Source organism: Stegastes partitus, unplaced genomic scaffold, assembly GCF_000690725.1.
Source record: "Stegastes partitus isolate 25-593 unplaced genomic scaffold, Stegastes_partitus-1.0.2 Scaffold8, whole genome shotgun sequence".
NCBI classification, from domain to species: domain Eukaryota; kingdom Metazoa; phylum Chordata; class Actinopteri; family Pomacentridae; genus Stegastes; species Stegastes partitus.
The window spans coordinates 465,530-480,780 of NW_007577739.1; the positions used below are offsets into that span (position 1 = coordinate 465,530).

Here is a 15,251-nt window from a genome sequence, read left to right on the forward strand (position 1 = left end):
TTCATATGTGCCAACTGTTGTATAACACAACTTCTGAGATACCAGGAACACTCATTAGAGAAAAAAAAATCAACAAGCACAATTGAAGCTCGTTGGAGCTCCTTTGAAACTTAAGCTAATAATATCATAAGCGTGTAGCTTGCAATTTCCATACCATAACTTGTTCAATATGTCGATTTGATCATGGAGCTGTCACAAAGATCTTAAGTCGGACCATTACTCTTCCTTACATATACAGTTAAAAGATATGGAATCTTTATCCTCTGTGCTGGTAATTTGGCTTCTCTGGAAAACTTAAGATCTGTTTTTTGATGCATAATATGAAACATGCTTGGTCGAGGAAAAAAAACGAGCACAACACGACGTCATTACTCCTGTGTGAGACGGAATCTGCTGTATTCTGTTTGCCACAAATAACGTGGTCATAACGCACTTCTTTAAAATGTTGATTAAATGTTGCATGTCAGATGCACAGTCGTGATTCAATCCAGAATTTCGGTGCTCATTGCTTTAGTTATCTCCCAAAATACCATCAAGGTCACGTAAAAACTGCACAACCAACAAAAATGTAATCTTTTTACCAAATGAACTGAAATCATTCAAATGTGTGTAGCAGCAGGGCATTGCTCCCACTATACTCCACAGGCTTTTGTTTAAAAGTACCAGAGAGTATGGGACAAAATAAAACCAAACTCAACTCCAAAAGAGGACTAAGGAAGTGTGATCACATTTGGAATGGGTTAGTCATGGAAAAAAATATGGCCTCTGGTCATTAAGGTGAAATATCAAAGTGCTTGACATGAATTAGTGGAGATATTAATGAAATGCCATCCAGTATCAAAACAAGCTCGACATTTTTGCAGTTGGCTGCTCTGAAAGGCAAATTCTTCACATTATTTATATGTTTATATAAGATCTCTTCAAAGGCTTGGGAAGGGGGAAAATACTGTTGTCTTTCTGACCTAATATTTTAGAGCCACATTTGACTCTGTCCTTGCAGTGCTGGGGAATGCTTGCATACATTCCTTCCACGTCTCATGTCCATGCTATTTTCTTTGCAGCTTTATACGGCTATCTAACAAGCTAATGGTTTTCCAGCTTCACAGCGTAGCCCTTCAAAGGGCCGCGCAGGGTGACAGGGAATATCTGATGTAATTTCTGTGTTGATAAATGAGAAGCTGAGTTTCCAGGTTGCAAGGCCTATGGCCGCAATTCAGTTTGAGCGGGGCCAGGAAGGGCACCTTTCTTTGGCTGCCAGGTGGCCCGGGGCCAAGCCTGTGGAGGAGCCGAGCAGTCTGCACCCAGTAACTGGAACGTGGACTGGAGTGCCGGAACAGACCCCTGTCTCTTTCTCTCTCACAGAAGTACACACTCATACACAAACATACACAAGCACTCACACTCAATGAAGTACTTCCTTTTGTGTCTTTAGTTTATCCAAAATCATTAATACATTTCCCATGAGGCCAGGAGAGCCAGACTTGTGACTTAAGGGGTATGAAGTATACTTGTATCAAAAAAAAAAATCCCAAAGTCCTCTCTAATGCCACTAAAGAGCAAAGTCAAGCCACTGACTAATTCCTGGACCAATCAAGGTGCATTACCTGCAAAGAAAAGTTGGGTCTAATAGCGAAGCAATACGTGAAGCGGCGCACAATGCCAGGACAGCTGGCAGACGGACCCATGTGGATGGAACAAACAAAGTGGGATGGCCAGGATTCTGGTGAGGTTGTCTGACTTGATGGTGAGACACCCACATCCACAAAGTCAGCCTTCCTATGACCTCAGTTTATGAGGGCGAACAACAGGATGGCTCTGTCTTAACAATGTGTGCTGCACTGTACACATGCGGCTCTTGATGCCACAATGTATTTTAGGTTGTAAGAGATACTCCTGCCTTCACACGCCTGGGTTATGATGGAACATGTCACAAACAAGAGCAGTGTGGTCAACTTTGTTCAGTCTGTGAGACAAAAAAAAAAAAACACAAACGCGACTGAGAAAGGCAAAGGATCACTTTCATAAAGTGCCTTGCGTAAGGCTACCAAACCAAGCCAAGAGAAATATCACCTCAATTGCATTAATTAGGGCCCAACCAAGTCGACGAAAAAACAATGACGTGAGAGCAACTGCATTACTCAGGACAGATCGGAAAAAGTGGGTGCATCCAATCATTCCTCCCTGTAAGCCGTCTCATGGCACTCTCCTGTCTCCATTTCTCTCCATCCATAGATTGACTCCCCAAAATCCTCTGGAAAACCAGTAAATACGCTCTTCCTGTTAAGATCCTCTTTCAAAGTCGCTGTACAGAAAGACGGAGGGCCTATCTTTTTTCTCCAAACAAATAAAATTACGCTGTGCAAAATGACCGAGACCTTTCTACCTTTCTAATCTCTCCGTAAAAACAGCCAAATCACATCTGTCACGGCTAGTCAGCCTTGACTAAAAGGTTTTTTGTCGCTACAATTCTGCTGCTGGGAAAATCATAACCCCAAATTTGATTTGAGTTGTAATGGGAACACAAATGGAGCTCAAATCTGATACGAACTGAACTGGTGAGACTTGAAACTCATACAGGAATCTGCACCGGGGCCTCTCTAGTGCCCTCGTGGGCAGCATTCCTTGATTACTCATCTTCCAATATAAGCCTAGTCGAGTCAGTCAGCCAAACAATGTAAACTTGGGGCGAGGAGTCATGTTTGGCTCTCCAGGAATGAGCTTCTGTTGAGGAAGACGTTCCCACCAAACATCATTTTGTTCAGCGGTTTGGAAGAAGATTCTCAGAATAGCTCTGTAAATGCTAACACGAATGCTTTCCTCTTGATGTGGGTGTATTTTGTGCTATTTTGGACGGCGCTGTGCTTAGGTAAGGGAATGTTTTGTACAGACACAAATATGAGGGTTTTCCTGAGTTATAATTTAATAGCTCATACACGTTGCTCAGTCTTTCTCCATGTGGTGCTGCTGCTAAATTAAGACACCGAACCAAAACAAAAGAAGCTCTTTCTCTTGTAATTCATGCTTTATTCTAATTTATTAAAAACAATTTGTGTGCCTCTGCCAGCAGCTGAGCTCCATGTCTGCCTGAGCTTTTTATGGAAACTAATTATAACGAACTGCAACAAAGCAACAAATAACCAGTTAATTAATGCTGATCTAAACACTAAACGGATTTCCTCCCAGAGGACCTGGAAAAATCAGAAACTCTCCAGCTGTAGAGCACTTGAGGTTGAAGGTTGACCTCTAATACATCAGTGTGCTTTGTGAACAGGATTACAGGGAATTCCCCTTTGAAAATGATAAACAGGCTCATGAAAACATTATTTTTTATCATGAAATAATGTAGAGGGGGGAAAAAAACTACATCTGTTCTCTGTACCTGGTGTCTGCAGTGACTCTGCTCCAGAAACTGATGAGACTTCTGTCTCTGCTGTTGTAGTTGCTGAATAGCAAACTGGAGCTGGTAGCTTCCCTGGGTGGGCTGGTAGCGCTGCTTGGGGTTCACTCCCGTCACCAGGCTATAGGCGCTCTCCATCTGCCCATCCCAAAGGCCCTCCTCATCCTTCAGGGGTCTGTGGCTTCGAGATCAGGGAGAAAGAGAAGTGAATACAAACATGCTCTCGCTTTTAAATCAGCTTTGCAGTTAAGGTCGTCTGTCTAGGAATGTCAGCTCAACATTTTGTTATTGCCCTGTGAAAGAAATTGAATATCTACAAAGGTTTCCCACTGAGGGAAATCACATTATTCTTTAGGGACATAAAGCAAATACGAGTACATTCCAAAATGTCAAACTATTCTTTTAAGTTGTTTAAAGCGGGGTTAATAACTTTCTGCTGCAGCTCGCCCTTTGTCACTATTGATCAACAAACAGTTTAATATCGCAGGGTTAATCCTGCTTTAGGCGTTGCGTGCAGACATGAATAGAAAGAGGGAAGTGGGAGTGTGTGTAATATGAAATAGTTTTACTGCACAAATTGAGAGGTAGGACTGCTCGCGTAATGCTAAAATTATTACGTACAGTATTTGTTTCACTGGGTTAGTAAGGACATCTTCAGAGATTTGTGCTCTGTGCTATGAAAAGGAGACACCACTGGCTCACAGACATCAGCATCCTAAGAGCTGGTAATCACTAGGACTGTAAATCATAAGGTTCATTGATTTTATATTGATTCATTGGACGATGATAGGATGTTTGTTGAAATGTCAACGTCTGCCACGATACGATTCTAATTCAACTCAGGAACCTGTGATCAATACAGGACAATATCATCGCTCCTTCGACACAATCAGTTATGTTTATATGATCTGCAAAACAGGTTGATTTGACACTTTTAGATATTAACAATCTGTTGGTCACTATAAAGTGCTTCTATCAGTTAACTTAGAGATGATATCACAGGTCAATGTGTTCGTCTTGCATCATCATTGATCCTGAAAACATACATCGATTCAGATCAATAGATGATCACATCCCTAGGTATTACACGGAGTGCAGCAACAGAGTGCAGGCTTCAGTGTCTCAACAGTGAGCTGTAATGGTACAGTGGTTGCTACCATCTTTTTCTTGTTAGTTATGTTGCCATCCAACCCTGGCAGAGACAGCGACAGCAGCTAATTAACTCCCCCATTTCCCTCCACATGTTGAGATGCGGCACCACTGGTAAAAAGTAAAACGACAAGACAGCTCACAGCATCCCAACCGGTGGCTGCCGCGGCCCACAGAAGCCTCAAATCAAAGTGTGCAAATCAGAGTCAAAGCAGAGGGCAAGCCTGTGGCAAACACAGGCCGAACTAAAAACCTTTCCTCTTTGCCTCAGTGCTCCCCGAGCTTCACGTTCCATTCACATCACAAAGCCACAACCTGGAAAGCAAACCTTTTGACGAGTTCCACGAGTTTGTAACTGGATTATCTGTCATTAGAACTAAGCCTGTTTCAGCCTCTTTTTTTTTCCTTTTTGGCCCCTGTTAAAGCAATGAGGTGACCAGCCTCCCCTTCAGACATGCTTAAATTGAGTCTATGTGGAGTCTGGTGCGCTGCTGTATATATACCACCTCGGCCAAAAATAATGCCATAAAGAGCACTATTGGGAGCTGCAAGGAAAAATATAAAAGAGAAAAAAAGAAAGAGATACATGTACAGCTGAAGAAATGGGATCCCTGGGGGTCTTAATGACAAAAAGGTTCTTGGAAATTCCTCCCATTGCATGCAATAACATTTGTCCATTGGTCTAGAGTTAAAGTAAACACTGCAGACTTAAAATCACAATAGCTGCAATATTTTTAGAACCAAACTATGATAAGCTCTAAAATTAGAATTCAATTAATCTTGAACAACAATGCTCACTGTGGGATAATAATCTCGCGTCGCTCAAGTGAGAAAAAAAATCCTGTGTGGCCACACAAAGACACAAGGGATCTTAAACTCATGCGAACATGCTATTCCGCCCATGCATTTCTCAGTTCACATAATAGCACATATATTGCAAAAACAACTGGTGTGACCCGCGGGCCAATTCGGTTTTTTCAGCTTCTGGAAACAAAGGCTTGTCTGTGAACCTCGCAAGGCCAGAGATCCTACAACGCCAGGAGACAAAACAAGAAGTCGTTCTTTGTTTACAGCAGTGATTTCCTTTAACTTGGCTGCAGTTTGCACACTGGACCGCCGGGACCTTCAGTGCTACCATTTTATTAGCATATGGTCTGAAGCGAACAATCGCAGGTTGAGAGCATATGCTTTTCTCGAGCGCGGTGTCGCTGCAGAACCCCACGGAGCGGTCGTTTCAGACAGGGCCTGTCAACACGACATCACGCAAAGACACGACAACAGATCACCGTGAATTTAACGACCACGAGGAAGCGGTTTCATCCAACGCAGCAAACCAATGAAACAGGAAAACAGAAAGGAGAAAGAGAGTTTTTACATCTGACTTTCTCATCACGGCACATGTGCGGAGCTCCAGCTATCTGGGACTTCCCTCCCTGTCAGACTTCTGCTGGTGGGTGTCAGCTTACTCCCCGCTGTGCTCGCCATCCTTTAATATGCTGATATAACTTACTGTAGAACAACACGGCAGTGCGACTTAAGCACATGTGCGGCATCAATCTAACTCAGTGTGAATGTGGGAAAATGTACCGTTTGAGATGACATCATGGCAGAGTATCTCAAAGCCCTGCCTGGTCAGTATAAACATCAGTCGCCTCAAGAGTGTGAGGGTATTTCCAGCCATTAATCAGTGTTTGTTTACCATGTTTTACTGCAGCGACATGACACTGAGTGGAACTATCTTTAAAGCACAAAGCATGACAAGTATCTGGGGATTTGTCGAGTGCCGCATAGCAGAGCTGGCTGATGCTTTAGTAAGAGCGGTGGTAAGCAATATAGAATCATAAAACCATAAGTGGTCTGTTCTAAAAAAGGAGCTCCATGACTTTACTGAGAAAAAAACGTCCTTATATCTGGATCAAGGGCTGATGTAAAATGTTCTGTGTTTTACACTCAAATGATAGCTGAGGTAATTGAGCCACATGGATGGTAACGAATATAATCACAGGGAATTTCGTTAGTGGTAATGCTCAGCAGGTCTTTAACTGATTAGAGATTTTCACATCATTACATGAAAACAGGTAGCGCCACACATACACAGTGATTGGTTGTTCCTAAATATCTCCACCTATTAACCGCCAGATAACAAAATGGACCAGAACCTTCAAAAATGACCCATTTGAACTGAAAACATCTATATAAATTATTGAACAAAGTGTGAACTATATTGTGGATTTCAGGGGAGCTCACTTCTTACACATTTTTGTGGTCAGTAACAACAGGTGCAACATTATTCCTGTTCATAAGAATGAAAAATGAAGTACAAATTACCACCAAAGCAGAGAGCATCATGGAAGGCCGCCCCAGTTTGATTGTGATGATGGGAATCATATGCATCATTATTAGATTAGATATAACTTTATTAGATATAACTGTATTGATCCCTTTGGTAGAGTACCTCAGGGAAAATGTTGAAGCAAATAATTAAAGAAAATCAGGGATAAATCATCCTTAGTATGAGATGCATATGAATAACAGCTTCATTTTGCACCTGATCCATAATAATAAAGATCCAGAAAAATAGAAATACACGACAAAATTAGAATATTGTCAAAATATCGCCTAGCATGGTCATAAATCCTGTCTTTGTCATGTGTCTGTGAAGATTCTCAGCCATCCAGGTCGTGGTTATTCTCATTGTCACAAACCGGGCCAGTTAGTGGCAAAAATGGAGTCCACACATGAAGTAACAAATCAAAAGTAATTTATTAGTAAATAATTTTAACCTGAAAGTAAATAAAAGTTAGATCATTTAAGTAAACATTAGATCATAAATAACTAATAGAAGTTAAACTAAGGTCAAAATAAACCAAACGTATATGTGCAATGTAATGTCGAGAGTTAGTCATGTATGCAGTGCATGGATGAGTGGATGGTGTTGTGTGCAGTGTTGAATGCAAGAGGGAATGATACTCAAGTTCCCATGGCTGGAGGAAACCTGAATTCAGCCTCAGTCTGGAAGCAGCAAGAGAGAGTGAACACATGATTAGCTTGCTCTTAAATACCCTGTTCCCAAACACCCACAGGTGAGGCGATTTGGCCTAATGACCTGCCACCACCAGTGAGCAGCCAGAGGGGCAGGCCGTCACATCATAGATTAGTCGTAGCAACTGAACTTGCTTGAGTTTCCTGAAGACGTTTCATCCAAGAAGCTTCATCAGTTCTGACTGACTAGTTGGGAGTTCTAGATACTTATTTCCTAAAGGAGCCATTAACACCTGAGTTTCGGTTTCAATTAGGGGTTTGTTGCTCCTCCCCCTCGTTGTGAGAGTCGTTATTGCTCCCCCTGCCACAATGGGGTTCGTTAGGGTACCCTAACATGATGCAGGATGAGAGGTGAAGGAACTCCAGCAAGTCCAGTTGCAACGATTAATCTACAAGAATGTCTTTGCCATAGTTTACCGACATATGGCAAAGAGAAGGAGCCAATTCCAGATTAGAAAACCTGGAGTCTGACAATACTTTGAATAAATTACTGTTTTCCTCTATTTGGTAATTAATCATTAAGATGACTTCAAACTACATTTCAAAAGCTCAGTTAGAGAGTACGTAACAGGATATTTCCTACACACTCTAAACCGTGTGAATGATTTAAACTCCAAAACAACCCTGTGCGTGTGTAAAATAAGGCAGCTTTATCTAAACACCTCTAAAAATAGTGGGCAGTTGAATTTCACAAAGCACTTGGCTCTTAAAAACTGTTTATTTGTAAACTGTTAGTTAGAAATTAGTCACAGCTCATCATTCTGCAGTGATTTCTTGCCCATGTTTGACACTAAAGCGTTTCATAATCACGTATCACTAATGTCTGTGCCGGCTTTGAATGGTGTAACTTGATTGAGTTGATTTAAAACGAGCTAGAAGTGACATAATAAAGATTGAACACACCAGGCTACTAATGGATTGTGCTGTCATACATTTAAATGCAAAATGGATAATACAGAGTCCATGCTGAAACGCTGCACTCTGTGACTGAACGCTGCTGTAAAGGTGTGTGTAACTGCTGAAATCTATTCACTGGAATTTCACTCGTTTTTACCTTAAGGGTTCTCCTTCCTATTACCACATCTGGCTTCAATCAATGCGAATAAAAACTTCTCTTCTTTTAAAGTCAAAGGAAGAGAGACATCAGACCCATTTTGTCGGACCCTGTCCCCATCAAAGAACTTTTACTGGAGCTCTTCTGATTAGTCTGATTGTTGGTTCAGCAAATGGGCTGTCATAAAATCCTTTGGAATGGTACGTCCTCACAAAATTCTACCAAGCTAAACAGCAATCTGACAAAGTATTGAACGGAGCTAAAAATACCCCGTATAAGCAGGGTTGTGGTATTTCTCAGTTCGGAGCTGGAGTGAAAATAACACTGCAGCAGCTTTGCAGCCCATTTGTTCGTACAAGGAGAAGAAAGTTGGGAGGTAATTATTGCGGCCGGGGTGATAACGCAGCTCAGAACGCTGTAATGAGTGTTCGCATAACCAACGCAAATGGCGAGGACCAACCATGACCAGCTGCTGACTTAATACAAGGCAGACATGGAGGTCCATCGCAAACTGAAATCACAGCTGGTTCTGGCAAATCAAAGCGCTAACATGTGCTGACTTATTTACCGCGCTGAACAAGAAATAAAGGTAAAATTACCAACGAGGAAGCACAAGTTGGCTCGCTCACGCTCTGCAGAAGTAACCTTACCAAACACAACAAACTGCTTTTGAGGTTGACCCCAGTCTGAATGTCTGACCGCCTGCCATGGCGGTGTTTTTAAGAGCTCCCATCAATTCACACGTACGCTGAATGGAAATCATCATAAATGTGGCAGGAGGTCCAACACCGGAAGTGATCGCTACGTTAAGTGTGGGTGTATGAAGACGTGCTGGATGCTTCAAAGCCCTCTGATTGTCAGCACACTGGATTGAGGCTAGGAGTGCTGACGCAGCATACCTGGTAGATCCTGGCAGCAGCACTTCAAAGGGCCGTACTACTCTTTGAAACCCATCATACTTCACCCCTGTGGTTGCTTAAAGAGCCAGTGTGCTTAACAGTTTCAGTATGTTTGGCACAAACCATCAGCCCAAGTGTAGGGGGAGGGGACTCAGGAAATTCTGTGTTTTAAGAAACAGAGTAGGGATGAAATCAAAACAATTTATCCTAATATCTTGTTAAAGACGTTTCATTGCAATAAGGCCGAGCCAAGGGCTGAAAGTACCGGTGCACAAGAGAGCTTTTTGTATTGCAAGCCAGTGACCCATGGAAAGATAAAGGCAGCTATATATTTTCTTCTTTAACTAAACCTACTGTATATTCCTCCTCTTAAATCATGGAATTATTATCCTGAAATATGGAAAGCTGAAAGGTAAACCTGTACTAACATTTATTTTCTGATGACTGGAGCACCAAAGCAGCATATGGAAAAGCAAAGGAAACGTCTAAAATTCAATAGAAAAATGGGATCCATCACAGCAACCGGATCACTCCAAATGTGATTTAAGTTTCCACAGTATCGTATATAAAAGTAAGATGAAGCTATCAGTGAAATTATAAATACTATTAAAAGTCTCTTCTTGGTTTGTGGAAATAAAAACATTTTAAAAAGGGAAAAGGCCAGACATTCCTGGAATTCCCTGACAGCTCGATACATAAGGAAGGGCTGGACTGGAAAAACAGAGTCCAAGATCAGGGCCAAGCTGTCTGAGACACTGCCACTCACATATCAGCAGGAAAAGAAAAGAGGACACTACTGACGCTTAGCCCTCAATAAATTATACCTTCTTTAACCTATAGGCTGCTCTGGTATCCTAGACCATGTGATCATTTTCTATCCCTCTGTTTCCTTCCTCCTCTTCTCAGAGCAGTGTGACAGGGGTGAGGTTTGGGGTGAAGAAGGCAGAATTTCAACGGTGCAGAGGCGAGAGCACGGAGCACAGACAGACTTTGTGGGTGTTGACATTGTACCACCGCCTCCAGCACCCCTTCAACGCAACGTTTCAAGCTGCCAGCGCGCTTCACACGCTGCCGGCGCTCCGCAGCCAATTCTACCGCTACTTAGTTCCACGAAGCACAATTAAAACGGGAACAAAATGCCCATTTCCAGGCACGGAGTTGAACTAGCCTGCCCAGAGGGGTGTTGGCGCTTCGCAATCCTTTTCCAAAGACTAACAATCTTCAATCTAAAAATTCGTCAGAGACCATTAAAAAGGCCTTCAGATTCTATTGAGTGTGACCAAACAGGCTACCGCAATTTAAACGTCTAAAGTAAAGACTTGCATAAAATTGATTATACAGAAAATCCTCGGGACGACGACTTGGCCGAAGCGAATCAGATCTGATACGTAAACAGTGTTTCTTAAGCTTTCATAAACATCAATCTCAAGAATGGAAAGAAAGCAGCGTCAGCACTCAGCGCCAGTGTTTTAATGCTTTAGGCCTCATCACGGGTTCTGAAAAACAACAATGTATACTGTCTCTAGCATGTGTGTGTGTATAGCAGCACAGCATCTCAGACTCACAGTAAGTCTGTCAGAGGAGGGACACACTGTTTACCTTGGCAGTGAACCCCATTGAGACTGTAATGCCTTATTCTCTGTCTGCTGCCTCAGGGGAAGGCAAATAAATAGCACACATGAGCACAATGGTGAAACTTGACCAAAAGTAGCAGTAAGGCTTTTATAGGGCAGCAAAGATGCATCGTGTGAAACTGACAACTTCAGCATCCGAATATATTAATTAATCTGCAGCTTCTATATCGTCAGAGCATCTGTGACATTTTCCATTTTCGCCGAGCTATACCATTGTTATTTTCTAAAAACAGAATAGTTTAAACAGATTTCCACTTGGATTTTACACCCGCACGCACGACGCATAATGAATATTGTAGAAACTGAAGTGAAAGATTGGAAGGTATCTGCTAAATGTAGGAATTATACACAATCCATCAAAGTGAAAGAACAAGAAAAGACGTATTTTTCGAAATCTCTGTTGACTCGAAATTAGTTTTGGATACTGTTTCTCCACTTGGACGTTTGAAATTCACTGTGCAGCGTGATGTATGTGCAGAGTCTGACGCCATGCAGCTGTTTTTTGCATTCATCTACTCAAGGTGAAATTGTATCTGATCACCTTAAATGTGTTTGATGCATGAATGTACAAGGTGATTTTGTGGCATTACATGTGTAATTCCAGTGCACAAACACTGCAGATGAACTTTACTATAAAGAGGGAAACATGTTGCACCCAGCAGTTAAACTTTTTGAAGAAGTAGTAATGGTATATTTTTATAATCAAAGTATTGTTAAACGCAGAGCTTTTAAAACATGTTTAGGGGGGGATCCTAATGATTTTGCGTGCATTTCCATGGACTCACCTGGTGCTGCTGTGCAGATCTGTTCCAGAGTGAACAGCTCTCACTGGCCCTTGGGTCGTAAAAGCTTTAGGATTGAGTGTGAAGCTCTCTCTGCCCAGCATCCTATTGGCCAGGTTCAGGTTCGTCAACTGTGGGCAAAGACGAGGTTTGAAGAGATTATTTATCTTGACTGCAATTTATGCAAACATCTAGAATGTAATTGTATTATAAGGATGTAAGCCTTCAATCTGTGCTACAGGTAGAGTCTGTGAGTCTAACTAAAGGTTGTTAATATTTAATTACTTATATATTACATATTTAGAAAGTTAGCATGTGACAGATTGACTGGCCCTTCTTCTCCCACCTCCCCGCTCCCTCCCGTGCACGAGCACAAACGTGCACAGGACAGAGTGTTGAGTGAAGCCACGTTCTTATCCGCTCAATTGACAAAAAACGTAGTAGATCCGAACCGTATATTCCACCTTTAAGTCACTTTAACTAAACATGTCACAACCGCTGACCCCTGTGTCTAAAGAAACGGACGTGATGAATAGGATCTGATGAATAAGTGTAATATCACGCTTCTCCTCACATCGACCACCTCCGCCTTTTGTATCTGGGGGGCTGTGTGAAATGTACACACAGCACATGGCACAGCTCGTCTCCGCTCAGCACTAAATCCAGGTGGTCCCCTCCTCCCCTCCTCCCCTCTCTCCTCCATCCTTAACAGAATCAGTTATCATGACGCGCCAGGCAAAATGTGTTTACAACCGCATCAGCACTTCTTTAGCAAAACGCACCTCTGCACCGCTCCGGGAATTATGTTCAGTGAAATCTAGCGGGAGAATTAATCATACTGCTGTAGGGTTTTATTTACTTTATTTCCTCCTGTGTATTAAATGTCCAGTAGGAAAACTGTAAAGCTGCCAAGCCTTGCACGACGTAAAAAAAATGTGTCAGCGTGTTGTTACACAGCTACAGCAGCTCCAGTTTACTTATTAGCTAGACTGGTTATATTCTTAAAAAAGAGTCTCACCTGAGCAAATTAAAATGCAGGCATGGAGGCCCATAACGCTGGGCTTTTGGATAAAATGTCATAAATCTTATCGCACAAGGCAGAGACGTTCCTCCAACGTATGCATCTGCCATAATAACCCATCGTCTGAGGTCATGTACACAGGCTTGTCTATTTGAGCATTACAAGGACGTCTTATAATGTCTTGGACGTAAACATGCGTACATACACAGACGCTGGAGGGATTCACCGTCATATCATCCCGGCACAGGAGTATATCCACTTTATTGATGGTGACCATGTCTGGCTTTACTCAATTTCAGTTTCTGTTTTGTGTATGTGGCCTAGCATGAGAGTGAGTAATTACATAAACCTTAGAGGTCAACTGAGCAACAGGGTGTTGTTCATGTTTACAAAGTTCTCCATTTAGACCAGCAAGTGATTTAATGACTTCAAATCTGAGCCCTAAAAAAACCCTAAATGCACTTTGAGCCTTTAAGTGCTAAACACTGGACTATTTTACTCTGAAAAATAAAGTCGCTGCCATGCCCGGGATTAACTGCTCGCAGGAAACACAGCAAACATCTTTCAGATAGACAGAATAATGTACAGTCACAAGGAAGCTATAAAAACTGCAGTCTGTGTGGTCTGGTGCCATCACAAAAAAATTTTGACAGAAGAAATCCTGTGAGGCAGAAGAGGAGGAGGAGGAGGAAGAGGAGGAGGAGGAGGTGGTGGAGGGGAGGAAAGGTTGAGGGGCTCCCCAAGCCGAGGGCCAAACCTTCGGGGAATACAGGAGAAGGTGGTGATGGAGCCAACGAAGCTGCCACTCCCCTGCTCAGTGCCAATTTGCCACATTCCTCCATTTATAAGCATCAATTACCACAAAAAAAAAAAAAAAAAAAAGAAGTGGCTGCTTGTTAAGTATCAACAGAAATCACTCCCCCATGGTGCATCTGATAATGAGACCTCACACAGAGCTGAGGCTTGATGCGGCTCACCACTGTTTAGGCCAGCCAGCTTCAAACTCCGCTTCCAGACCCACCCCCACACCAGCCCACAGACTGCAGGCGAGCTAGGGGCTGAAGGAGGAAGGTGCGCGGTACGAGGCAGCAGACCCCGCGGCTCCAACAGGTCTGCTGAGTGAATGAGCAGCGAGATGCCGCCGATCGGCATGGGGTCTGAGCCAGGTTTACGCATCAACAAAGAGAAATATCAAAGACCTCACAGTGAGAGACGACTGCAGCGGGGCCAGGTTGTTCTTCTTTACATGAAACATTACACGGATCAGTTTACAGTTCCTTAACAACTCGACGTAGTCTCGTATTTAAAAGTGCGGTAGCTGTTGATTGCTGCGGGGGTTAGAGGCATTCTAAACTTACGTGTTGTGTCAGCAGGTTGATGTGACTGGAGCTGGCACAGTGGCGAGCAACCTGCTTGTCAGCCAGCTTCTGCAGAGCTGAGATGAAGGCCTGCTGGTTAGACTGGGCCTGAGCAGACAGAGAGTTTAACTCCCTGAAAGCACCCGTTGAGTTTGACTTGAGCTTACTGGAACTGCTCCTCTTGACCACTGTAGAGAAAAAAAACAAAAGACAAAGGTGGGAACATCACGGTGAGTTGGATTGGAAACAACGGCGTGTGGAGCGATGGGATTACCTTGGCTTGCAGATGTGGGTCTCGAGAGCTTCTGGCTATAGATGTGCGTGGCACTTGGGATGGAGGAGGCTGCTGGATGGGACAAGGTAAAGGACTGAATCCTTCTGAGCACCTGGGTCGATGGCCCTGTTGAGCCAGCGGATGAGGCTGTCCCCATTATTCTTGAAGGTTGTGTGATCACTGGGGCAGAGGTGTACGCAGGAGGGTCAGAGAGAGTCTCAGAGTGGCAGAAGTGAGATTTTGCCAAGGACTGCGCGTACGACGGAGGCTGAGGAGGCGGGGGAGGTGGTGGACAGTGAAGAGGCAGGGATGCTGGAGCAGGAGGGCAGTGCTGCAGACTGATGTGCATGCAGTCTAACGTCACAGGAAAACTAGAGCAGTGCTGAGACGACTGGACATCTGGCTGCGTTTTACCAGTTCTAACCTCAGCCTGACGGTCTTCAGGCAGCATGCGGACAGAAGGCTGACTCTCAGAGGCCTTGATGTCTGGGTCAGTGCTGACTTTGCCGGTGGAGAGCGAGGACTCTGAAGCACTGGAATCTTCTTTGGCCACAGGCAGAGCTGTTCAAAGGAGGAAAGAAGCCAGAGCTTCTTTATCATCAGTTCGACCATTCCTCAGCTCTGACACACATTTGTTTTCC

General features: G+C 43.3%; 1 protein-coding gene across 2 annotated transcripts in view; it reads right to left on the bottom strand.

Annotated features, from left to right (window-relative positions):
- ttll5 (tubulin tyrosine ligase-like family, member 5) overlaps nucleotides 1-15,251 on the bottom strand; it is a 53,002-nt gene that overhangs the window by 9,022 nt on the left and 28,729 nt on the right. For both annotated transcript variants that reach the window (XM_008282815.1, XM_008282806.1), the window contains 4 exons: nucleotides 14,611-15,171; nucleotides 14,337-14,524; nucleotides 11,961-12,088; nucleotides 3,380-3,578 (listed from right to left, as the gene is read on the bottom strand). In XM_008282815.1, the coding sequence (XP_008281037.1) occupies nucleotides 3,380-3,578; nucleotides 11,961-12,088; nucleotides 14,337-14,524; nucleotides 14,611-15,171 (1,076 nt within the window). The remainder of the gene's footprint in view (nucleotides 1-3,379; nucleotides 3,579-11,960; nucleotides 12,089-14,336; nucleotides 14,525-14,610; nucleotides 15,172-15,251) is intronic.